The sequence below is a fragment of the Excalfactoria chinensis genome, chromosome 2, assembly GCF_039878825.1.
Source record: "Excalfactoria chinensis isolate bCotChi1 chromosome 2, bCotChi1.hap2, whole genome shotgun sequence".
In the NCBI taxonomy this organism is placed as follows: Eukaryota; Metazoa; Chordata; class Aves; order Galliformes; family Phasianidae; genus Excalfactoria; species Excalfactoria chinensis.
Window position 1 is genome coordinate 92,663,730 of NC_092826.1, and position 24,803 is coordinate 92,688,532.

Genomic DNA, 24,803 nt, shown 5'->3' on the forward strand with positions numbered 1-24,803 from the left:
TCTTTGTGGCCCTCTGCTGGACTCTTTCCAAGAGATCCCTGTCTTTTTTGTACTGGGGAGCCCAGAACTGGACACAGTATTCCAGATGAGGCCTCACCAGGGCAGAGTAGAGGGGGAGGATCACCTCCCTTGACCTGCTGGCCACGCTCTTTTTAATGCACCCCAGTATGCCATTGGCCTTTTTGGCTACAAGGGCACACTGCTGGCTCATGGCCAACCTGTCGTCCACCAGGACGCCCAGGTCCCTCTCAGCAGAGCTCCTCTCCAGCAGGTCTTCCCCCAGCCTGTACTGGTGCATGCAATTATTTCTACCTAGGTGCAAGACTCTACACTTGCTTTTGTTAAACTTCATCCGGTTTCTTGCTGCCCAGCTCTCCAGCCTGTCCAGGTCTCACTGAATGGCAGCACCGCCTTCAGGCGTGTCAGCCAATCCTCCCAACTTCGTTTCATCAGCAAACTTGCTGAGGGTGGTCACTATCCCCTCATCAAGGTCGTTGATGAAGATGTTGAACAAGACCGGACCCAGTACAGACCCCTGGGGGACACCGCTAGTCACAGGCCTCCAGCCGGACACCGCACTGCCAACAACAACCCTCTGCACTCTGCCAGTCAGCCAATTCTCGATCCACTTCACCGTCCACTCATCTATCCCATACTTCCTGAGCTTTGTTATAAGGATGTCATGGGGGACCGTATCAAAAGCCTTACTGAAATCAAGGTAGACTACATCTACTGCTCTCCCCCCGTCCACCCTGCTAGTGACATCTTCATAAAAGGCCACCAGGTTGGTCGAGCACGACCTCCCCTTGGTGAACCCATGCTGAGTACTCCTGATAACCTCCTTTTCTCCCAGTTGCCTGGAGATGGCATCCAGCACAAGCTGTTCCATCACCTTCCCTGGGACAGAGGTGAAGTTAATGTAGTTAATGTAGTTCTGTTATGGTTTTGTAATTTGGTTGGTGTTGGTACTCCACATCAGAACATCATGTAGGATAATGGGAGTTAAGGGGACAAGTTTTTTTTCTGTGGACTGCCTTAAATGGGCATGCGGGGAGCGGCACCGGAGGGGAGGTCGGGAAGGGGACGGGGTTTCTAGCACGGCTCCCGGCGAGGAGGCAGCATGGTCGGAACTTCCCGGCTCCTGCAGCCCGTCGGTGAGATTTGGGATTTGGTTTTCTCCTTGTTGAAACTCTTTCGTTCTTGTTTAGTGTTACTGGGTTTATTAAACTGCCGTTCGTTCTCTGATCATCCTTCCTTTCTTCATTTTTTTTCTCCTACACCCTTCCCTTCCCCTCTCCCGGAGCGCACGTGGCCGGGCCGCGCCGCGCCGCACCGCTAGAGAAGGGAGGTACTTTTGTTCCTGCCCCCCTGGGTTTGTTCCCCTGTCACTGAGGGAGCTCTAGAGAGAACTCCGTGACAAGTTCTTTAGGATACCTCAGCAAGAAATCAGTCTACAGTTTATGAGGACCTAGGCTACTGGATCTCACAGTAACACCATCTTTATGTTCTTCAGTAGGGTTCTGCACAACACATTTTTAGTCACAAATCTTCAACTTTCTAAGAAATTTCTGCTAAATAAATGTATTAAACTTCATCAAAAGGAAACAAAACAGAAAAAAAAACAAAAAAAAAAACAGGATTTTTCTGCAATGGATAATGGATGCTGTCATTAATTTGCTGTGAAAACACAGAATATCTTTCAAGTTAGCATCCAGCAGATCTCCAAATGAACGTCTGTGAATGATTTTATCTGTCTAGGCCATCTAGTCTTTTGTCCTGGGCTTCCTTTCACATTTCTTGCAGTGGTTCTAAATTTACAAACACACAGTGAACTAAAAATTCTATAGTAGAAGTTGCTAGTTAGATAAAAGTGCAAGCAAGTGATCTGGTGACAGAGTGGGGTGCAGGTGATCATGCTGTGACTATAGTTCTGTGTCTTCAAGAACTGTGCATTACATTATCATACTGGATTTCTCTAAAGACAGGAATGCTGTGATGGAAAACTCTAGCTCACTCAGATGATACAAAAATAGAGATTGGATTTCTGCCTGACAGCAGTTTGTAAACAGATTTTTGTGAAATGAAAAGACAATGATACTTTCATTGTCATTGTCAGATTATGTACTCATAGCAGGAAGAGATAGTTCTCAAGAAAACACTAATAGTTTTATTCTAAGAAGTAGAACTTATGATATTACAATGACAGGCAAATATTAAACATCTGAAACTGGTAGCCACAAGAACAAGATAACATTACTCAGGTGTGGTAAAAACGATACAGAAATAACCGCATATATATAAAGAATATATATTCACTTTACAGTGTTCCTTAGCTGGACCAGAGTAGGGAAATACTATGGAAAATTGCAGATAAAATGAAGGTCCATTTTCTTTTCCAAAGAACACCATAGTGCATTACTGCATGGTTAGACAATTTTTTCTGTTACAACACAGACTGAGTGAGATGCGCTGAACAGACACTAGCCATTTTCATTGTTGAAAATGCACCATGAAGACAGCTGGGAGAGTAACGCATGGCTTGCATCAGTATTTGAGATTCTGCAAAATCTGAAACTAAATATTTTGTTTCCAGAATTTAGAAACCTATTTCCTCTATCAGACAGTTTGTGGTATCCTACCTCAATTGCCCAAAATACCTGACGAACTGTTGACCAATTGTGAAGATGAGAATATACTTTCTGGGCCAAACCATATCCTTTCACTGGAATAAAATATTGCACCTGCAACCATATTTTGCCCACTTCTTTGGAGAAAGGTAAACTATCTTTAGTAGGTTTGTACACAGTATTTAGAAGATGTTTTCAAACATTCAGGAAAAGTGGTAGGCATGTTACGTAGATCTGATAGAATGGCTCATTTGCTGGCATGGATTGGAAGCAGTTCTTCTATGAACATCAAGTACATCCTGTAGCACACAGATAAAAATATGTATAATCAAACCTTGTAGGTCTAGACAGATTTAACTGTGTTCTTTCAGGTAGAGAAGGATTGAAAATAATTTTTCTGAAGACTGAAAATGTTCAGCATGCACATATGTTAACCGCAGGAAAAACTCTCACTCAATGGAGGCTTGCAGGAAATGTGTTAAGTCTCAGTTTCTCCATAAATGTGAAATTTTCCAGTCATTATGTCTCTTTTTTTACTTTGCATACAACTACTCTGCATTTTGATGTGCTCATTTTGGATTCTGAATGTTGTTTGTACAAAGAGCAGGGCATTAAATAAGCTATCAACAGAGGATGAACTTTTAAGCTGGTACTTGGGGGGGGAAGCAGTGTATTTTTCAGTTCTGCCAAAACTTCGCATCTTTGCATTTTGTCACATGTGTTCTATCTCAAACTTACCACTGTTCACTTAAAAAGGGAAAATATTAAATACTTTTGAGGGAATTTTTCTACTATACGATATCTTTACAAGTCTTGCAGAATCACTCTGCAGAAAAAACATGTAAAAGGTAGCTGCCACACAAATGATAAGCCTCACAGCATCAAAAGGCAAACAGTTCAATAGATCTGCAAATCTAAAACAACTGTGGTTGTGACTGACATTAATCTTCAGGTTTTAAAAAGACAATCAATCAACTGTGAACTCTGAAAACGATTTAATCCATGTTTCTACCAGTTTTGGAAACAGGAAAATAATTTATTGCAAGTTAGAGAGAGAAGACTCTGCTGGAACTATATCAACAAGTAAATCTTCAAACAGAAGATACAGCACTGACTTGGATGAGAACGTGGTTAGAGAAAGGGAGAGAACTTCAAAAAACTCCATTCCTCATGGAATGCAGGTTAGTACAGTGTACTCAGAGAAACTACTGTGCAAAGAGTTAATAGAACAATCCAATTATTTCTGTTTTAAAACGCTTAATCAAAACATCATCCTAGCTTATGACCAGACTTCTGAACATTGTCCTCCAGTTATACATTTATAGCTGAGTTCAGTCAACATAAACAACATTACAAACTTGGAATGCCTGCATATCTACAAGCCAGCCGTGAAACCTATCAGGCTAATTATAAACTGCTGGTCCCAGCCAGTTGTTTCCGTAACAGGTTCAAGAAGTATTACTGAGGACTTACAGGATTGCTTATCTTTCCCTTGGGTTCTGCAATGTTAATCTACTTAATGCTATTATATGTACACGCATCTTTGTTCACAGAATTTATTTCACTCTACAGGCCAATGGACTTCATCTCTCCTTCATTAAAAAACAAACAAGAAACTAAAAATACCTTAAGTTCAAACAACAATCTGTATACAAGTAGCCTCTATCTATACAATTAGTTGGAGAAATATGATCCTAAGTGTTTAACTGCTACTGATTTCTCATTCAAGTAGAAACAGCTATAAATAAATATATTATGTGCCTTTCCACCTTCTAATATGTCCTGACTACCTTTAAAATCTGCCTCTTCCATGATAAAATCTCTTAATGAGCAGAAGAACAAAATGGGAGTAGAGAACACTTCTGTTAAAAAAAACTGAAGCTGAACTTTTTTTCAAACAGACACTATTTGCAACAGATATAAGACAGGACTTATTTCGAACACCATGGGATAACATAGTATCACCAACTTTGGAGAAACAGGACTGAGTCCCATTTATTCACAGTATAGGCAGAAGAGGTCCTGTGTCCTGGAATCAAAATACTTCCTCACAAATACAGCCTCTGAAATCAGAAGTTTATTCATGCTGCCTGTTAAACTGAACAAAGGACAGTCTGTATTTTTAACTTGAAAACTGGGAAGCCACTGCATTATGGTTAATTAGTAGGGTTTCAGAGGGAGACCGACAAGCTTTAAGAACTATGCCACTCTCTTTCTGCTAATGACAGCAGAAAAATGGTCCTAGTGCAAAGATCACTGTTATCATAATGCTCCACTGCTGGAAGTGGCAATAGAAAAAAACAATTCAGAGACCATTACTATGCCACAGCAACTCATCCTTTCTTCCACTGCAAATCTAGTAGAGATGATGATGCTTTTTGTTTTTCTTGACTTCCTGCCCACTGTAAACCAAAGCAAACAGAGAACTTTCTAGAAGAACAGAGGGACGTGTGCTATTGGTAATTTAAGAGGGCCTGAGTGACCTTCCATTTAAAAAAAAAAACAAAAAAAAAAAACGAATTTCTAAGAGGAATCAGTGAGATTGGTTAGATAAAGCAAAACATAAGAACAGACAGATGTTTCAGTACTTCTTCGAAACAGTGAAATGCCAGAAGTGATCAAGCATATGCTTCACTGAACCACACCTGAAACTATCAGAGGGAATGCAAATTGCAAAGGTGGAGTGATCTAGAGGCAGATAGAAAAATAAAAACATCACAATATGCATTCAGAATTTTTGATGAAGAACCGAATTGACTGTCTGCACACATACAAGTTAAAGTGAAGAACATGTTTTTGCTCTACTGGCCATGCTGTACACAGGTAAAGACACTGGCAGAAAGAAAAGGTGTACTGCCTTCTCTGGTTCTTTTTAAAGGCCTGTAGTAGGTACAGAGCAGCAGTAAGGCGCTTGGAGAGCACTGTATAGCTTCCAAGCACCAGGCTCCTTGATGTACTAAAAGACTACATATGATATTCTTAGAAAAAGATTCAAAAGATTCACAAGAGCCCTTATTCCCATCTTTTTCATATTCACAAAGAAGAACAAAAACATCAAGTTCCAAGTAATACAACTAGAATATCTTAATAATAGTACCTCATCACAATTCCTTTTTAAAAGCTTGCTGTTGTATTTACAATTACTCCTCCTCTTTCTTCTCCCAGTCTACTTTTCACTTCTTCCCAACAGCAGCAATGACACTTGCATGCAGTCTAGCCTAAACTGACAGCTTTCGTGTTTTGCATTTCTTTTTCTGAACTTCTCTACAATGATTGTTCCGTTCTGCATGAAATGTCCTTACCATTCCAGGTGATTTTCAACAAAGGCAGACATGGGGCTGATCTGTACAGTGTAAGTGTCATTGGCTGAATACTCAAACAGCCCGTAATATGGATTGAAGAGCTCCTGAGACAGAAGGAAAAAGAATTCTCGAGAGGGGCCACTGTAGTCCAGCCTGGAAAGGAATAAGTGAAAAAAACATAAAAAAAGAGAGTCATTCACATTTGAGCAGATTTCCTTGTTTTTGCTTACATTGGCTGCTAATACCTACCTTTGCACAATTAAGTGTTTCTAACATGATATAGTTCCTCACCCAAAACTTGATTATAGAGCCCAGAGGGCAGAGAGCAAAGACTCTTTTCTCACTTTTTAGCTTTTTAGTGAGTGGATTTGAACTGCCTATGAGCATCTGGGTTCTCAGATCAGACAGCTCAGACAGTAGCAAAAATTGATCCTACTTCCCTACTCCCAAAGATACAATCTAGCCCCTGATATGATTTCTTAACAGTGTATTGACCTAAAGGTCAATATTGAGGAAGACCAAGTCTCAGACAAACTCTCTTAAGATGGAATGGTGATCCATCAGTTATTCTATTCAAGTTCTTCCAGTTTCCTAACAGTTTCAAATACATGTAGTATACTTCAAGTTCTGCTTCACAATTGCATGTTTTTGCTCTGTAGAGAGTGAAGTCTTTTCTTTTTTCTCTTCAATTTAATTTTTAAATCAGTTTCCAGTAATACTGAAAACAAACAAAAAGTCATCATGAATGAATTAATCTCAATTGTGATAGATTTATTAACACTAGATAATCCTTTAATACTGATTATTAGGCAGGCTTTTCAATCTGCAATATATCTACATATAGCAAAATGAACAAATGATTTGCAGCCATACATCATGCATGCAAAATCAGTTTCTGAGGCGGACATTATTCCTTATGCTTAATAAATGTCAAACAAGTGGAAAACTGCAGCTGGATCAGAATGTTTTGTAATATGTTTCAAGTTACGGAAGCATAATCACAAGAGTCTGAATGATTGGTTTGTGTAACAATAAAGATGATGATGGGCAGGTAGGTCCACCCCTGTCTGTTTTAGATTTGAGGGCTCACTACCATTCCCCTTCAGCAGCTTTAGGCCTAAGATCATGTGAGTGAGACTAAACATACAACAGCAAGAGGGGGTGGTAATAACCCCATTTGAACTATTAGTGCTAAACATGCAACGTATCTGGTTCAATGGACACTGTATTTGGCATTCATGCTGATTGCTAGCGTAAAGAACAGTGAACAATACCCGCTTATAATCATAAACCTCTAGAATCAGATACTGCATTTCAGAGCAACATATTAACTCATCATAAAGCTTCATGTTTCATCTTCAATATCATTTTAACTTTGAAATATGTTTTTGTTTTGTTTGTCTGTTTTTTATTAAATGAAACCTTATGTACAAAGCTATTGAAAAATATTATTTCAAGCCTTTGTTACAAGGAACAGTGGAAACATGCAGAGTGATTTCCCCATTAAAAAGCATAAGAATTAAGCCTAAATTAAAGTGTACCTCTAATAAAAAAATGTTCATTGGATGGCAGGCAAAGCAAAAACATTTGAAGCAAATCTAGATTCGTTTTTAGAGTAAGAGTAATAAAAAGGGTAAAGGCTTTGCCACTAGTTATAGTCTTGAGAGTGATTCAATGTGTAACCATGGGCCTGTAGTTCAGTTTTGTCTTCCATCCAGTCTAAATATTTATGGCAACAAGGTGACATCAGACTTAACCACTTAAATTGTCACTTTGAGACATCTAGATGCTATAAGAAAACAAAGAATTTTTGCTATTCTGATTTTTAACAAATGTTTGGTCTAAGATGGATCGTTAACACAGAAGTAAAACAAAAACTAGAATGTAAATTATATAAATTATAAATATAGAATATATATATATATTCTATATATATATATAGAATATAAATTATATAAATTATATAAATTAATATAAATATAAATGCACAAAAGAATGCTCAGCCTTAGTCAACTCTGTAACTAGCAACATAACAGCTACTTCAAAATTGAGAGCATTTAGTGGTTTCTTACCCTTCCTCTCCTACAAATGTGATGTAGAGTTTGTTTCGTTGGAGCTCCTTGCGTGAATATGCCATCACCTGGTTGAAGGTGCCTTCCAGTAGGTGGTCACGTCGTATAATTAACCTGCAAAGGGAGGCAGAAGTAAAGATACAATGATTGAACCTTTTGTGAGTCTGTAGGCCTGAAGGTAAGCAAGAGCTGGTAAAAAAAGAGATTCAATTCCAGAGAAGTCAAATGAAGTTGTGTCCACTGGCATACATCTACTTGACTAGTATGGGTTTTCAGTGAGTTCTTTCATTAGTCTTTTCTACATGCTTCAAATGTTAATTTCTTCACAAAGCTATGATGAGGTTCAAAGTGTTGCTCTACTAACACTCTCTGCTCTCTGCACCCTCTATGTATAAATTTGTATGATTGAGGGGGCTGTGAGTTTCCTGTGTATACAAGGTCACAGCATTCTGGGATTGGCCCTGGATTTAACCCAGTGAATGCCTATGGAATTATTGTTTCTGTAGCAGGGTAAGCAAAGGGAGTATCACCCTTCATTTATACAACACACCTCTCACTCTCGCCAGCCTCTAAAGCAACTTAATGAATAGTGTTTTTAAATATCATCTGTGCAAGACATTTTTCTTGACCATGTCATAGACTTTTTAAGACAGACCCACTAAAATATATTTCATTCTGCCTGGGACTCCCTTAGCATTACACTAAAGGGGATAACCAATGACTAGGACTCCCCAGGTCTGTAAGAATATTTTGATGATGATGCTTGCCTGGAATAAATCATTTAGTTTCAGTTCCACCCCTCTCTCCCCCCATAACAGATGTGATTTGGTAAAAGGCCAATCTGATGCAAAAATTCAATCAGGTGCTCAGGAAATACCTTTGAAATATAGAGTCTTTTAGCCAAGTTAAGACGACTCAATCAAGTACAAGTAGGTATGGAGTTTCAAGACAAATACCAAGCTGTCCCAGAAGCCAGTCCCACAGCTAAGACAATGATTGCCAAAACACATGAAGAGAGGCAGAAATCTCCCTAGTTCAAATCTACAAGGGCTACCAATACAAAGAACTACCTGAAGTTGAAACTGCATAAATGGGATAACTTCTGTAGTGTCATGCTCTGATCCTGAATTATTAATAAGTAGATCCGAAGGACTTGGAACTGCTCCATTATTACAATGAAATAGCTGGTAATAATAACCATGAACAATTGCCTGAACAGATTATTTTCCTTCTAGAGAATATAAGGAGGAATATCAACACTCCTCTTAAACAGATCAGTGAAAGAATATAAATCCATAAGAAATAAAATTTCTTCACTCTTTTGCAAGATGTATGCTTATTGGACACTTAATGAAGTCCAATCTCCTGTGTTTTTCCCACTCCCTATCAAGTCAGTGACTTCATTCATGGATAATGATTAAAGATAATGCTAGACCATATTAGACTATTTAAGTGACTTGTCATAATACTTACTTAATTTTCCCTGGACCTTGTCCATATCCTTTGGCTTCAAGTTTTCGATAGAAATTACGTAATTTGGCTTCAAAATCTCTCCTGTACGGAGAGGGTGCTCTTGCACTTGCTCGCTGCAGTCCTGGTGGGAAAACAGCATTTTAAACTGCAAGGTTCTTTTAAATCTTCCAAATCATGTAGCTGATGTTTCCAGATACAACTCACTAACAAATGCTTTAGGAACTCCTTACACTAATACACAGGGTTTTCATGCACTTAGTATTAATTCTACTCTATCTGGCATAAATGGAATTTTAAGTTTCTATAACTCAGTGATTCTGATGACTTCTAGAACCTATATTTTCACTAAGAGAACAGTTAAGGTAGTATTGTGTGTGCATGCCTTTGTTCTGCCTGAGACTTTAACTGTGATTGATCTGTATGAAAATGCAAGGATCAGAGAGGCGTGATTGAAAGGTCAACATGCATAACTCCCACTCATGGTCATTGGTATTTAGATTTTCTTTTGCACTTTTAAAAGATCTCTCTCCTTTGCATTGTATAGCAGATCTTCTTACTTGGCAGGATTAAACCCCTGGAGCTAAAAGCAGCAGTTCTATCTGGAGTCTAGCATCCTAGCCAGAGAATCAAATCAGGTTTCCCTGAGTTAATCTCACTGTATATTAAACACTTCCAGTCATCAACACAAAAACCCTTTGTGATGCTGAAAAGGATTTCCGTCAGCAAGAAATGTGACATTTTCCTATTATGGTTCACACATACAGCAGATTTTCAGTAATTTGGGATCTGTTTTGTTTTGAAGTCTGCATTTTTTAAGTGGTTGATTAGTCCTTTTGTATGAAGAAGTGCCATGCTATGGAAAGAAGTCATGGATCATGTCAAGGAACGGATCCATGAAATCCCATTTCCCTTTCTCAACAGAAAAGACAATATAAACAAGCTCTAATGTGAGAAATCTGGCAGAAAGTTCTCCATAAGTAAGCAAAAAAAACCTGAACACATTTAGTGGGAGCACAAAGTACCATGATTGCCAGAGGAAAACACATTTCTAATTCTGTGTCAGTAAAACAGAAAGGAGTATTTACATAGCATGCAAGGAGAATCCCTTCAGACACTTTTGTTAGACTTATTGACCCCCATAACATAATTGTGGTTCTCAAAGGATATGAAAGCAGTGGCAAAAATAAGCAAGGAAACAGCATGTTGCTACAAGTTAGTATTTGCTCTTCTTTCTTTTTTTCTTCTTTCTTTTCACAGATAAAAAACAGTACATCTCTGTAAGCCATGTCCTTGCTAAATACCTAGATTTTGTCTTGCAGTAGGCTTGCTTCTGATCAGTCCTAATGCAGAAGAAAGGGTCTACATTTACTTACAATGATGTTTAAAGTCATTCATGACAATAGAGCATTCTGACAAAACATTGGTCTCTTGGAGACAAAGGCTCAGCATATAACTTCTTAGTATAAAAAAAATCAATTTTTGCAAAGCCACCTTTGAGATCTGGACATCTCTTGTCCAATAATTTTGTTCGAAATCAGATAATAGAAATGGATGCTTTCAAATATCAGCCAAAAATAGATTTCTACAGATCACATTTCTGTAAATTTCATAGTATCATAGTATCATAGTATCGTGCGAGTTGGAAGGGACCTTAGAGATCATCGAGTCCAACTCCCGGGATTCGAGACCTCTAGTGTAGCAGAGCGGCAGTTTTACCCCTTGTGCCACAAGGGGGATTCGAACCCAGGCCCTCTGGTGTTGCAAGCGGTGGTTTCTCTCTCAGTAACCACTGGACACAGTCATGCAGTGATTTTGCAGTAGGGGGTGTATATCTTGGCAAAATGGAGACATCAGTTCCTCAAATTTCTATAGCATAAACAATAACTACAGAGACAGCTGGAAATAACCTTCTCAGATAGCATGTCTTTCTGGAAAACATATTTCCTGTCAAACTTAAGTCCTCAACACAGGAGGTCAGAGAGGATGATCAAGATAATTCCGTCAGGCCTTAAAATAGATGAGTCTTGGAAAGAAGTGAAGTATTTGGAACACAAACTGGAGGTGCACCTCAACTCTATAGGAATACTAGAAGTATTACAACAAGCCTTTCATTTGGATGTTACTCTTTGCTCGTCACATAACATGAATGTGCTTCCATGACAGCAAGTTATATTGCAAGTACATTATTCTCTTTTGATCATAAGTCTTCCCAGATATACGAAAAGCAGCAAAATACATTCTTCCATAAGGGCAATTTCTGATTTGTGTGCTCTAGTTACTGTTAACATTTCAACAGCAATGACAACTGATCCAGCAAAAAAGCAGATTTGGAGTGGGCACTGGAATTAACAGGTAACAATTTATGCTGGTTCTCTATCTTTTCTTTTGTATTTATTAGATTAAATACCAAGACTGCAAGATTTTGAGTTATTTTTCCAATCCTCTTACCTGGAGAATTTTGGGGTGATGAGCAGGGTGAGCAGCGAGGAGAGAAACTGTAACCAGGATGGAAAGTGGCCTGGAGTGGTATGTAGGACATAATATCTTCTTCAAAAAGGCTGCATGTAAAAAGAGATAGAGAGAGGTTTAATACACATTCATCACATGAGGTAATGCAATATTTTCCATGTAAACTTAAGACAACATGAAAGTCCTTAACTATGCTAAAAAATAGGAGTTAGCATATAAAGATCAAGCTCCCCAGTCCCAATAAAAGTCTTTTTACCCAGACAGCATTTACCGCACTGTACTTCAAGGTTCATTTGTGGGACGTGGCTCTGTGTGTATGGACAGCATCACTATACTAAAATTAGCAATTTTATGAGGAGTTACATTATTTACTTGTATTGTGAAATAAAAGGGTTGTTTGCTTTTTTTTTTTTTTTTCCTTTAGTAAAAATAAAACAGCTTTAAATGAAACATTTTTACTTGATTGATTTTATCTGCTTTTTATGGTAACAGCTGAAATGATTGAGCTAATTGTGGATGGAGTTTATTGCACTGATGAAGGCTGCCTTCCAGGAAGTAAGAATGGAATGACTGACACTGGCTGAATTCTTTTGAGTGACTCTCAGTACCAATTTTATTCTGATCACAAATGGTCTCAAAGTTTTAGCAAAATCTTTTCGATTTTGCTGGGAAAGAGACAGACACTTTCTCTGGTACAATAAATAACAATATTGTGCTTTTGATAAAATTTCTTACCTCAGCAGAATTACTAAATCTGCATCACAGGACAACTTCTCAAGCCCATGTGTACCCTCTGTCCGAATATAATGGATCTTCTCCCTGAAACATAAACAATATTATTGGCAAGAGGAGACTGAAAGAAAAAGGTGAATAGAACATGCCACAGTTAAGGCATGAGCTAGATATAAAATTATTATTCCTTGGTGTTTCGCCAGTTCCTGTTTCTTGCTTTTCAAAAATGGCAGACAGCTTAACTGCCTGATTAATCTGCTAATCACGCTAACAAACTAGTAAAAAAATAATCTATTTATATCACTCAGTTGCCTAAGACAAAAGATATTACACCACATTTTGGAAAACAAAATAATTCTTCACCTTCTGAGCCCATGTGTAATATTATAGCTACTGTCACTAACAGAAAGACTTGTTTAAGGTTACAACTAAGATATCACCTTTCACTAAAAGTATTTCACATAATACCACTTCTTCTACCTCTGCCCATTCTAGCTGGTAAAAAACACATTAGAATATAAAGAACATGATACCAATCAAAGAAGTTACATGGTGTGTGTATAAAATCATGCATTTTGCTGCTTCAAATGAATTCTAACAAGGATGGAAAGCATGGGAAAGGATCCCAAAAGTAGTTCAGACCCATGAAAAACACAGAGCTATATCTCAGTCTGCCAGCATGTTTCTGTAGTACTGCTGTATACAAAAATATCATAGAATCATAGAATCACCAAGGTTGGAAAAGACCTAAAAGATCATCCAGTCCAACCATTCACCTATTACTAATAGCTCCCCCTAAACCATGTCCCTCAACACAACATCCAGTCTTTCTTTGAACACCCCCAAGGACTCCACCACCTCCCTGGGCAGTCCATTCCAGTGCCTGACCACCCTTTCTGAGAAGTAATACTTCCTAATGTCCAGCCTGAATCTCCCCTGCTGTAGCTTGAAAGCATTGAAATATAAAGTCAAAAGATCTGAAGTCAAGGATGTACTTTAGTACTTCTATGGATGGGGCAGAGCCAAACCCTGTAAAAGACAGACATTTGTCCCCTCGGAGTTTGCTTAAGGTCTGCTGTATGAGCATTAGATAGTAGTTGGGATTACTTCCAACCTAAGCTACAATCAAAGCAATGACTTGGAAGCAAAGGGCTTAATATCCTGTTACAAATCTTATTATATGCTGACTAGGCTGTGTAGTGTCTATCACTAGTCAATTTTGTTCTCTGCTCAAAAGGACATAAAACCATGATCTGTTCTCTGAGAAATGAGAATTCAAATTACAGCTGAGGAACAAAAGTCTGGAATAATTTGATGGTGAAGATAAAAAATTCTCAGTTACAGAAATGCACATCTTGAAGCAGCAGTTTTCATTCTTTCTTTCTCATTTTATTTGCATGTATTAATTCCTTCAAGAAGCAAGTCTAAACTTTACCCCCTAAGAACTCTTTGTCTGGCTCTCGTGTAAATTATGAGTCAGGATGGCTATCAGAAGAAAATCAGCAGGAATATATTGAAGGCTCTTCTGCTGCTCCTCCTTTGCTTCTTTACTGGGTCCCCAGTTGCACTTTTCACTATACAGAGCAAACTAAACCCTTGGGCCGAACTCTGTGTTGGTGTATGCTGGTATGGCTAAGACTGACTAAAGCCAGCTCAGGTTCTGGGCCAAAACAATTAATCTAACTTTTGGAATTAGAATGAATTTAAAATTGTCTTGGCTTTTTTTTTTTTTAATTATTTTTTTATTTTTATTTTTTTTATACCTAACAGAAAAGAAATGGGTGTAATAAAAACAGAGATACAATTTAATCACTTAGGAAAGGACTACCTTTAAGTCAGGAGAAAGACAGGAGTACTTCATAATATTGCTGCTTATAAAGACTAGAATGGCTATGTCCTTGGCTTGAGTATAAATCTGACCACAGGGGAAAATTCTTACTTCTACTGGAATTACTTGCTTTTTGCTGTTCACTCCCATCAAAACTGTATGTTAATGCTATCTTCTGAAAAGCAAGGTGATAACTGTAGATGAAGATAGTTTCTGCTATTTAGTGACACTTAGAGACAGTTCTGGATTTTTTGGCAATAGTGAGTAGAATTTGCTTTTTTGACTACAGTAAATAACTTAAGGAATTTGGTGTCAGCAACGTGGAACAAAGCAGTACCTGAGTGCATGGTTTCTGGCCAAACTGGGCTGACGCTCTTGCAGCATCTCAAAAATGTTAGGTTGGCGTAGAAATGCAACAATCTTGTCATTGTAAGCTAAAAAGGGAAAAAAGTAATACAGAGGCTTTATTTACCATTGAGGGGGCCTTTTGGACATCACTGTGATGATGCAAGGGCCCACTGACTGCACTGTTACTGAGACAAGGGACAACATAGAGCTACATATGTGACTGACAAATTGTTCTAAAGATTTTTTTGTAAGCTCTGCTTTGAAAAGGGAAATTTGGCTTACCCAGAGGTAATGTCTCATAATGATGCTGGTTTCGAATAGCTGTTACGAGACTATTGCCTGGTCTGGCCAACAGAGTAACTCCTCTGTTCCGAGAGACTTCAGAAGCCTACAACAAAAGAAGAAAGGAGAAAAATGAGCAAATGGCAATCAGCAGCACACCAATTGATAAAAATGTTTTTGACCTTTACTTTTATGACTTTCAGAGTGGTCCATGATGCTGACTGAATGGAGGACAGCAAGTCTGCATGAAAATTATAGCTTTCCACTTCAGTCAGTGTAAAAATATCAGGTAAGGTTGTGCTCCCAAATGTCGGGACATTATTATCCACAGCTATCATACCTCTTCTATGCTACAGTGAAAGCAACAGAGTCCAGAAGTAAATGCACATTAGAAAAGGTCTTACAGTGATGGAGTTCTCTGTCAGTGAAAATAAAATCTCTGCCACATTATACAGTATCTTGTTCTAGCATAACTGTATTTATATCAACATTTTTACAGCAATGTTAATTTGAAAAACAAAAAACTCACAACACTACAAGTGTTCTCTCTGTATTGTTGAAAGGACATTTAACATTTAACAATATGTTAACAATTTACATTAACATTTAACATTTAACAATATGTGTGCCACGGTGGCGCAGTGGTAGAATTGCTGCTTGCAACACCAGTGGCCCAGGATTCGAATCCCCTCTGTGGAGCAGGGGGTAGAAGTGCCACTTCGCTACACAGGGGGCTCAAAACCCGGGAGTTGGACTCGATGATCTCTAAGGTCTCTTCCAACTCACACGATACTGTGATACTGTGATACTGTGAGGTGAGCAAGATATAACTGCGTTGAGCACAGTTCAGAACGGCTTTTGCCTAACTTTCATAACCAGAAACAGATACTGAATTGTATGTGCTGAAAAAAACAAAACAAAACAAAACAAAAAAACAAACATCAACTAAAAAAGTAAGTAAATTAGGAGGAATGAAGAGGAAATTTATCACTGTTACTTAATTGAGAGACTTTACTTAAAGAATGCCACTGTCCTAAACACAGTATCTAAAGGAGGGAAGAGAGATTCATTGGAAGGTAGGCAGACACTTAGATCAGCAGATATTAAAAGCCATACAATAACAGCAATTTGTCTTCAGTATGTCACTATGTAATTTGGTTCATCTAATGCAGGGTAAACTGATAGATTTATAGACATGGTTCTACAGCACTGTAATTGATTCTGAGATGTTGCAACCAGTGTGGAGTGTCTAACCCCATCACAGAGCCTTTCAATGATACAATATCATTTCCTGGGCTTTATATAACTGCTGGATTTAAAAAGTTCCTGCGTGTTTGACCCTCCTACTAGCTTGCTGTGGTTTGGGTCAGTAAGGAGAGTTATATTACTGCTACATCTTCATACATCCTTGATCTTTCTTACTAATAAGGAACTCTTGCCACTCCATTATGCATGCTTACTTATTTTTCTTTTGTCTTCAAATTTTCTACCATTCCATCATAGTGATTTCTACTGCAGAAAAAAAAAATATCTGAGAGAGAATGCAAAGTTTTCATTCAAAAATTAGGCAACCAAGAGTTTAATCAACAACCGTTTCTCTCTAATAGATTGACTCCCTTAAGAAAGTGCTCATGGAAGCCTCATTAGCATTCTTGTCAAATTAAGTAATATACAATGCAATTTAACATCAAGAATCTGCATAGATGAATATCAAAACAGGGGTCATTTTTTCAGGAGAAAAACTCAAATAGAGAAAAGCATAAATATTAAAGAATAATTTATGAAATGTTTTCTTGGAAGAGGGAAATGGGATTATTATATGCAGATTTTAATTTTTTTTCCCCTTAAATAAACAACATAGTCCATTCAGCAGGTAGAGATTAAGTTAAAAGTAGTGTTTTGAGTCTCTGCTTGACCTGTTAGTAGTTGGATAATCTCTGAATAAAAACACTTCAAAGCAATAGGCAGCCTTCAACAGAATCTGTTTGGCTGCTCTCTGTTCTCTTCCAAGAATGAAATTAATTTCCATAAAGCAAAGAAAATGGCCATATTTGAGAAAACTTATTTTTATGCTTTAATTTCATGAATGAATCTTAAAAGTATACATGGAATATCAAAACAATTATTTATTTGCAATGAAAGGTATTCAATTCAATACCACAGATCCTTAGCAACAGTCAAGGACATGTTTTGACAAACTGAAAAGATTTGTGGATGTCACAGAAGGGTGAGCCGGTGATCACCATTTGTTACATGATGACCACAACCTAATCACTGAGCTAGATTTGGTTAGGGAAATCTGGAACTTGATGGTAAGACTGTCATGGTTTGATGATTTTTGTTATTGGTATTCCACATCATAACACCATGAAGCATACTGGAAGTTAATGAGTTAATGCTCCAATTCCATGGATTGTCCATACTTCTAGTTACCTGTCCCAGAAGTGAAGAATAAATTACAGCTTCCAGAAGACTTCATTATTCTGTTTCTGTTTTCCATTCAGAGGGAATGATAAAAATGACTGGGAGCCATGAAGCTCTCTCTCTGCTCATCTTTGTAGTGTGTGATCCCTAGTCACCTCATCTATAGCATTAGAGGAAGGACGCTTTTTTTAGACACTCTCTCTCATTTTATTTGATTTACTAGCTTTGATTCCAATTATATTGTATTATACTGTGTTATCTCATATCCCACTATTTTATTTAGTAAATTCATTTTCTCCCTTAGATCACTGCTGCTGTTTTCCTCCTCTGGGCCCATCTGCCTATCTTTTCCCTACCCTCTTTCCCCTTTTTCTGGGACATGGGTCCATGAGTTCGTTCCTCCTCATTAATCCACTTTTACATGGAGTACATCCTTCAGAAAAGCACTGTGTTTTGGCCTGAGAATACGAAAAATGAGATGTAATTACTATGTAGATTAGTTCCTAATGATAACTCTTCTCACTGAATTTCAACCCTGCCTTATGTCAATTGAATTGGTTAGATTTTACTTTCAATAACCAGTTCTTGCAATATCTGTTCTTTGCTAGGTTAAGTAGAATCCCACATATTGTATTTTCTTTTTGACTATTGCTGAATACTATGGTTATAATCTCTTAGAACCATTATCACTTCTTCATGATTGCACAGTTCAAAGCAATTGGCAATTGTGTGAAGCTGGGATACTTCTTTTTTCCCATTTGGGCTCATTTGTCATAGAATAATAGAATGGCTTGGGTTGGAAGGGACCCCAAGGGTCATTAAGTTCCAATCCCTCTTTCACAGGCAAGGCCACCAACCTCTAGATCTGGTACTAGACCAGTCTTCCCAGGACCCCACCCGACCTGGTCTTGAACACCTCCAGGGATGAAACATCCACAACCTCTCTGGGCAGCCTGTTCCAGCAGTTCACTAGTCTTTCTGTGAAGAAATTCCCCCTAACATCAAATCTTAACCTTCACTCCTTAAGCTTAAATCTATTACCCCTTCTACCTATTGCAATTTACCTACGTACATTATCCCTTGTAATTTACCTATGATTTTTATCTGCTATTTCTGCAACTCATGATGTAGCATCATAAAGTCCCTGGGAAGTCCATAAAGACACTCAGCAACTCCTTTGGGCACTTGGGCAGACTGACTGCTGTTTATATGTGCAAAAGCAGGGAGGAGAGTTTCATTCTCAGTCTACTTCTTATGCCTTCTCTGGCATTCACAAGGAATCATGATTGAAGCTGCACTGCTCAGCTCTCCTTCATATCCATTTGGCATCTATGCATCATGTTAACACTAGCAGTCATCTTTCTTGATCCTTCATACAGAAGGATCTTGATGACAAATTCCAGAGGCCACACCACCTGCTCAACAAAAAAAACAACTAGCCTAAAGATAACTGAGACAAAGCTGGGAGAAAGCCCCAAGTGTGTTCCTACAGATATGATTCCCACATACTGGAGAGTTGGTCAGGGAGGAACCTGATGAGGTTTAACAAGAGCAAGTGTAGAGTCCTGTACTTGGGGAGGAATAACCGCAATCATCAGTATAGGCTAGGGTATAACCTGCTGGAGAGGAACTCTGTGCAGAAAGATCAGGGTGTCCTGGTGGACAACAGGTTGGACATGAGCAAGTAGTGTGCCCCTGTGGCCAAGAAGGCCATAGGCATCCTGCTGTGCAATAAAAGGAACATGGCAGCAGGTCAAGGGAGGTGATACTCCCTATCTTCTCTGCCCTGGTGAAGCCACATTTAGAATACTGTGTCCAGTTCTGGGATCCTCAGTTCAAAAAACACATGGTTCTCCTGGAAGGAATGAATTGAAGGGCCACAAAGATGATTAAGGGCCTGAAGCATCTCCCATGTGAGGAAAGGCTGAATAACCTGGGTCTGTATAGCCTGGGGAAAAGAAGACTGAGGGAGGTCCTGATCAATGTTTATAAATATCTAAAGGGAAATGGATGACACCAGGCTCTTCTCAGTGCTGCACAGCAATAGGACAAGAAGTAATGGTCTAAAGAACTCAAACATAGGAAGTTCCATACAAACATGCAGAAGAACTTCTTTATAGTAAGGGTACAGTAAGAGAACACTGGAACAGGTTGTCCAGAGAGGCTGTGGAGTCTCCTTTTATGGAGATATTCAAGACCCAGCTGGACACCTACCCGTGTGACCTATTGTAAGGTATTGGCTTTATCAGGGGGACTATACTCAATGATCTCTTGAGGTACCTTCCAACCCCTGCAATTCTGTGATTCTGTAAGTTAAAAATCTCACTCCAATATATCCTGTGATTTACAGAACAAAAGTATGTCCAAACATACTGTGAAGAAATAGCATGGAACATAAAGTTTCATGGCCCAAGTTGCAAACATTTGAATCTTTTCCTTCTAAATGGTGTGCTTCCAGGCACAGATCCAAAGACCTTGGAAATCAATGGGAATGCTTCCAGTGGAGGAGCAATTATTCCCAGAGGGGAAACTAATGGCTATGAAAGCACTATGAGATCTGGACCACTGAGGCAGTGAAAGTGCCAACACTGATAGCTGCCTAGATAGAAGGCAACTCTTCACTCTCTTACCTGTACACGATGTTTTGTTTTTGGCAGCCTTGCAACCACTTGAAAAACTAAGTGTATTTCTTGTGTTAGGTTGGCTGAGTAGCTCAGCAGCATTTCTATCCTTTACAGGGTGGATTTTAAGCAAGCCTCAGGAAAGTATGAGCCCAAATGTGGATCATCACAGAGGCGGCTTTCACATTCATATCACTTGAATCAGTCACAATAAAAACATTAAAGTGCAGGCTGCTGGCAGAGGAAAGTTGTTGAACTGGTGGGAGGATAGGACTGAAAGAGACACTGACGCACTTCAGTATTCTGAAAATATTGTGCTGTATTCACAAAAAAGACTCGATCAAAGCTACTTATGTCTTGCCTGCCCTTGGTGTTGAAGCACTGACCTCACACTTAAATGAGCTCCTGATTCTAAGTTCCTTTGGTAGTAGGAAATGTTCAGACTAGTTCCACTGGAATAAATGTCAATGTCAATTTCACAAACACTTCTCCTGATGATTTTCTGCAAGAGATAGATCCTGTGGACCTTACACATATCTACTCCCATTCAGCCACAATGTTCACAAATCTTCAATTGTATAAAGAATCTGATTACCAGTATCCCTTCCTTCTTAACTCCACAAAACAAAAACGGTATTTATGCACCTGCTATCCTTCCCACACTACTCATTGAAATAAGTAATCTCCATGAAACATAGGAAAGATTGTTTAGCATGATTTCAAGGTTAGGGAAGAAAACCTTAATATGCACTACTGCGCCTGCTAGGGAGTATATCTCTTCAGAGAACAGTGTCACAGTGGAGAATGAAGAAAGATACAAGGCTGTTGAAGTATCAAAGTATACAAATAATGAGTGGCTTGCCTTTACTAAAGCAAAATAAGGATGTCAAACATGGGTTCTTTTTTAAAATCTGCTTTGTCACCATTTCACTGTAATTTTTAGTTTACTTGTTTATTATTTTATTCTGAAAATGGTAAAAATATAAATCTTCATTATCAGCAAGCGCTCACAGAAATCATTCAGAAAAAAGAACTCTTACTTCTTTGGAAGATAAAAATCCACAAGACCTTTGTTTCAACATATTTTAAACTGACTGCTGTGAAAAGGGATCAGTGTTGATATTAGCATGGTTACCTCTCCAGCACTATAGCTACGAAGCCGCTGAAGATGTTGCCTGTGAGTCAAGTGATTAGGAAGACGACCATTCTGCAGTGGGATCCTGGGATCTATGAATGTGGTAGCACGACTGTTGTGGTCAACGAAGAAAGACTGAAATATACAGGAACAATGTGGAGTGGTTATTTTTGAAAGAAGAAAGCCAACACTGTGAAAGTACTGTGGCAACATACAGTGAAAACCACTAGAAACTGCATATCAGAAATCCCCTGCTAAGACACAGCCCACAGATAGTATCTTCAAATGATAGGACTTTCTTAGCCAAATTTAGAACAGCTCCTGGAAAACATCTGAAGCTACAGAGCTCAAAATTACATGTAAGAGCCATGAGGTAAACAAGGCAGAAGAGAAGAAAATTACTAGGGAACACTGTTTATTTGGTAGCAAAGTCTTATGGAAGCAGACACTGTCTTTTGCATGACAGACCTCTACTTTGGATGAAACCTTCATTACTCCAGTACTTCCTCAGATATGGTGTGATATTCCACAGGAAACTAGAAGGGTACCGCTATGCTCTACAAAATTTGTTCCTGATGCTTTTTTTTCCCTTGCTTTTAAAATAACTGATTGCTGCAAGTTATTTAATCCTTTTTTTTTTTTTTTTTTTTTTTTTTTTTTTTTACCATTTTTGAGATACGAATGAGGGAACCTTCAATGATCACATAGCCTGAAGTGATTAGTTTTGTTGGTACTCTTACCTTGCCCTGCTGGTCAGTTTTTATTTCCCAGCCACGAGGAAGCTCTAGTCGGGTGTCAGCAAACATGTTGATAAAATTTACAAGGTCTCTGTTGTGCTGATAGCGCTCAAAATTACGAGCATCTCTACGGATCTTCAGAATCATATGCTTCAAGCAGGTACTGTTAGTGAAGACTCGATAGGCACTCTTTGAAATGGAAAATAGAAGTGAGAAAAAAGAGTTCTAATTTCAAAATGACATGCTTAGTTATTTCTTGGGACATCTGTCCAAAAAAATGCAACACATACTATGAGAGTTGCATTAAATTGAACAACTATTTTACACAAACATTTGGAAGTAAGAAATACAATGTGGAAAGCCAACCATTTCTGCACACTGTGCAGTAACCCTCCATACAAACTGCTTCATAAAGCACTCCAAAAAGACAGTTAGCTAAAACACTACCTACTCAAGCTGCATGTAGTTGTGTCTATTTCATATCTTTCATAGACTAGCAGGAAGTCTGCTTGTGTGACTGGATGATCCAAGAAAGGTGCGAAGATGGCTGTGAACATGTATTTACGGTATAATTAAAATTAAGATACTTTTGGTAGGATTTATCAGCTGAAGAGTACTGCAGTGCAGATGTCTGTCTGTATGTTTGTTACCTTATTTATGGTCACTTTATAGTGACAGAACAGAAACAGACACATTCAATTGTCTATTTTTAGAAGATATCAGTTGCTTCCTGGAACTGAGCATTTGTTTCTGCATTGACTAAAAAGCCTGTCAGATGGAGATGTTTTTATGAGTCACATGAATACCATTCTGAAGGCAGGTAGTCATATCTCACCATGGACATTAAAGACACTTTTTAGGAGAATATCCAGTTATGCAGATCTGAGTGAGTTAGTGCTGATCCAGGTGCAGAAAAGGAGCCAAACTGAACTGTATTTGTTGCCACAGTGTATTCAGTGATACAATACCACAAAATACACATGTGGAGGCAACATTTTTTCTTATCCACAGGCCACTACTCTTGGACCTCTACTCCAGGGAAAAGGTTCAAGACAGGGTAGGAAACTTCACAGAAAATGTGCATTCTTTCTGAGCATTTCACAAGAGAGAAAATGAGTGCTCTGGTTATACTGGTCACCTGAAAGGACTGAATTACTCACTAGAGCATTCATTATACTACATGAAATACTTTCTGCCTTTTCTACCTCCTTGAGCAATTAAGGGTCAACAGAGAATTCCTGTCTCCACTGAAGTGAGTCCTAGCATGTTTGTATGTAATCTGTCCAGTGAGTCTGGTTCCAAAAGTTTTGAATTCTCAATTTCTGTGTACTTTTAATGTATTATTGCAACTACAATGCAATAAAACATTTACAAGTATTAGTTTTATAATGTAGGGTTTATAGTTGTAGTAGTGATGAGAAGGGAATACTCTTTGCAGCAAAGGCCCTTAATTATGATAAAACATTGGTATATGTAGTGAAATCAACAGAGATATTATCTCTGCCCTGAAAATACAACCTGAATATAATTCAGGAAAGCTTTATGGTCACAAATAGCTTAGTTCTCACCCTACTCCGTTACAGAAGTTCTATTTCAATTTAATGTTTGATCAATCACACTGATCAGCACAACAGAAACAAAAAAAAGTATAGTAGATTTACCTCTCAGTAGAAATAAAGTATTTGCATAATGAGAGCCTTTCCCATTTAACTCTCACCGCTACATTATGTTTTCCAAACTCACCTACACTAGTATAACTAGTAGATTGAAATTTTAATGGAGGCATGTTGCTAAAATATAACAATGGCATTAAGCCACGAATTATGTGGGTCATTATTTCTGTGCAAGTGGAATCTATATGACTATTTGACAGATGTTTCAACAGATCGTTATTGTTTCCATGTTAGAGACAATTTTATAAGCTAAAACTGAAAGTTTCTTTTGATTTTTTTATTTCAATAAGAAATGAAATTGAGATTTAAGTCTGTTAAGACTTTTTCTTGCATCACTACAGAAACATTTGCCCCATCTGCAAATAACTATACTGAGTGAAAATTATACTGTTCCCTGACATAAATCCTCATATATTACTCTGTCAATGGAAGTAATTGTGTGCACTACATAACATAGTTCAGGTAATGTCAGATGAGTAAACATATGCCGCCTTCGGCAGGACTTCAGGAGCAATGAGCTCTGGGAGAGGCTTGGAGAAGGACAGGTGATTTCAATCCACAAAGTGCTATGGCCAGAAACAGTCATTTGTCGTTACTTAAAAACTGTGCTGAGATAACTTTTCAAGTGTTTCAATTCCTGTTTGTTGCAAAAAGAAAGGGCATACCTATCCAGAAATAGAGCATTTTCCAAATAGTCAGAAGTCATGTGTGGATGCCTAGCTAAACCTGCATTCGAGATAAGGAAACCAAGACTGGAACTGCATCTTCTTGTGAGATTTCCCTACATACTTGTCGTGGTGAATCTACCACTGAACTTTTTCCACTCCACATCAGGTTTGTAACAAAACATACAAACTTACTGTATTAATTTAAAAAAGAAGAAAAAAAAAAAAAAGAAAAAAAAAGTTATTTTAATGTTTGAAACTTCATTTTTATTCTTGTTCTTTTTGTTCCAAAATAGCTACACTGACTTGAGTCAGTATTTCTTTCATTGCTTTATGCCTACCTGCTTCTTGAGAGTGCAAACTGGAGTTAATAACTTTTCCCCTCTCTCTGTTCCCCTGAGATTTTTTTGCAATC

At 38.2% G+C, this 24,803-nt stretch overlaps 1 protein-coding gene across 13 annotated transcripts in view; it reads right to left on the minus strand.

The window, feature by feature from the left end:
- Window positions 1–24,803, minus strand: part of HECW1 (HECT, C2 and WW domain containing E3 ubiquitin protein ligase 1) — a 233,504-nt gene that overhangs the window by 27,112 nt on the left and 181,589 nt on the right. For all 13 annotated transcript variants that reach the window (XM_072330283.1, XM_072330275.1, XM_072330282.1 and 10 more), the window contains 9 exons: window positions 22,054–22,239; window positions 21,314–21,448; window positions 15,134–15,239; window positions 14,841–14,937; window positions 12,679–12,762; window positions 11,923–12,032; window positions 9,475–9,595; window positions 8,002–8,115; window positions 5,930–6,082 (listed from right to left, as the gene is read on the minus strand). In XM_072330283.1, the coding sequence (XP_072186384.1) occupies window positions 5,930–6,082; window positions 8,002–8,115; window positions 9,475–9,595; window positions 11,923–12,032; window positions 12,679–12,762; window positions 14,841–14,937; window positions 15,134–15,239; window positions 21,314–21,448; window positions 22,054–22,239 (1,106 nt within the window). The remainder of the gene's footprint in view (window positions 1–5,929; window positions 6,083–8,001; window positions 8,116–9,474; window positions 9,596–11,922; window positions 12,033–12,678; window positions 12,763–14,840; window positions 14,938–15,133; window positions 15,240–21,313; window positions 21,449–22,053; window positions 22,240–24,803) is intronic.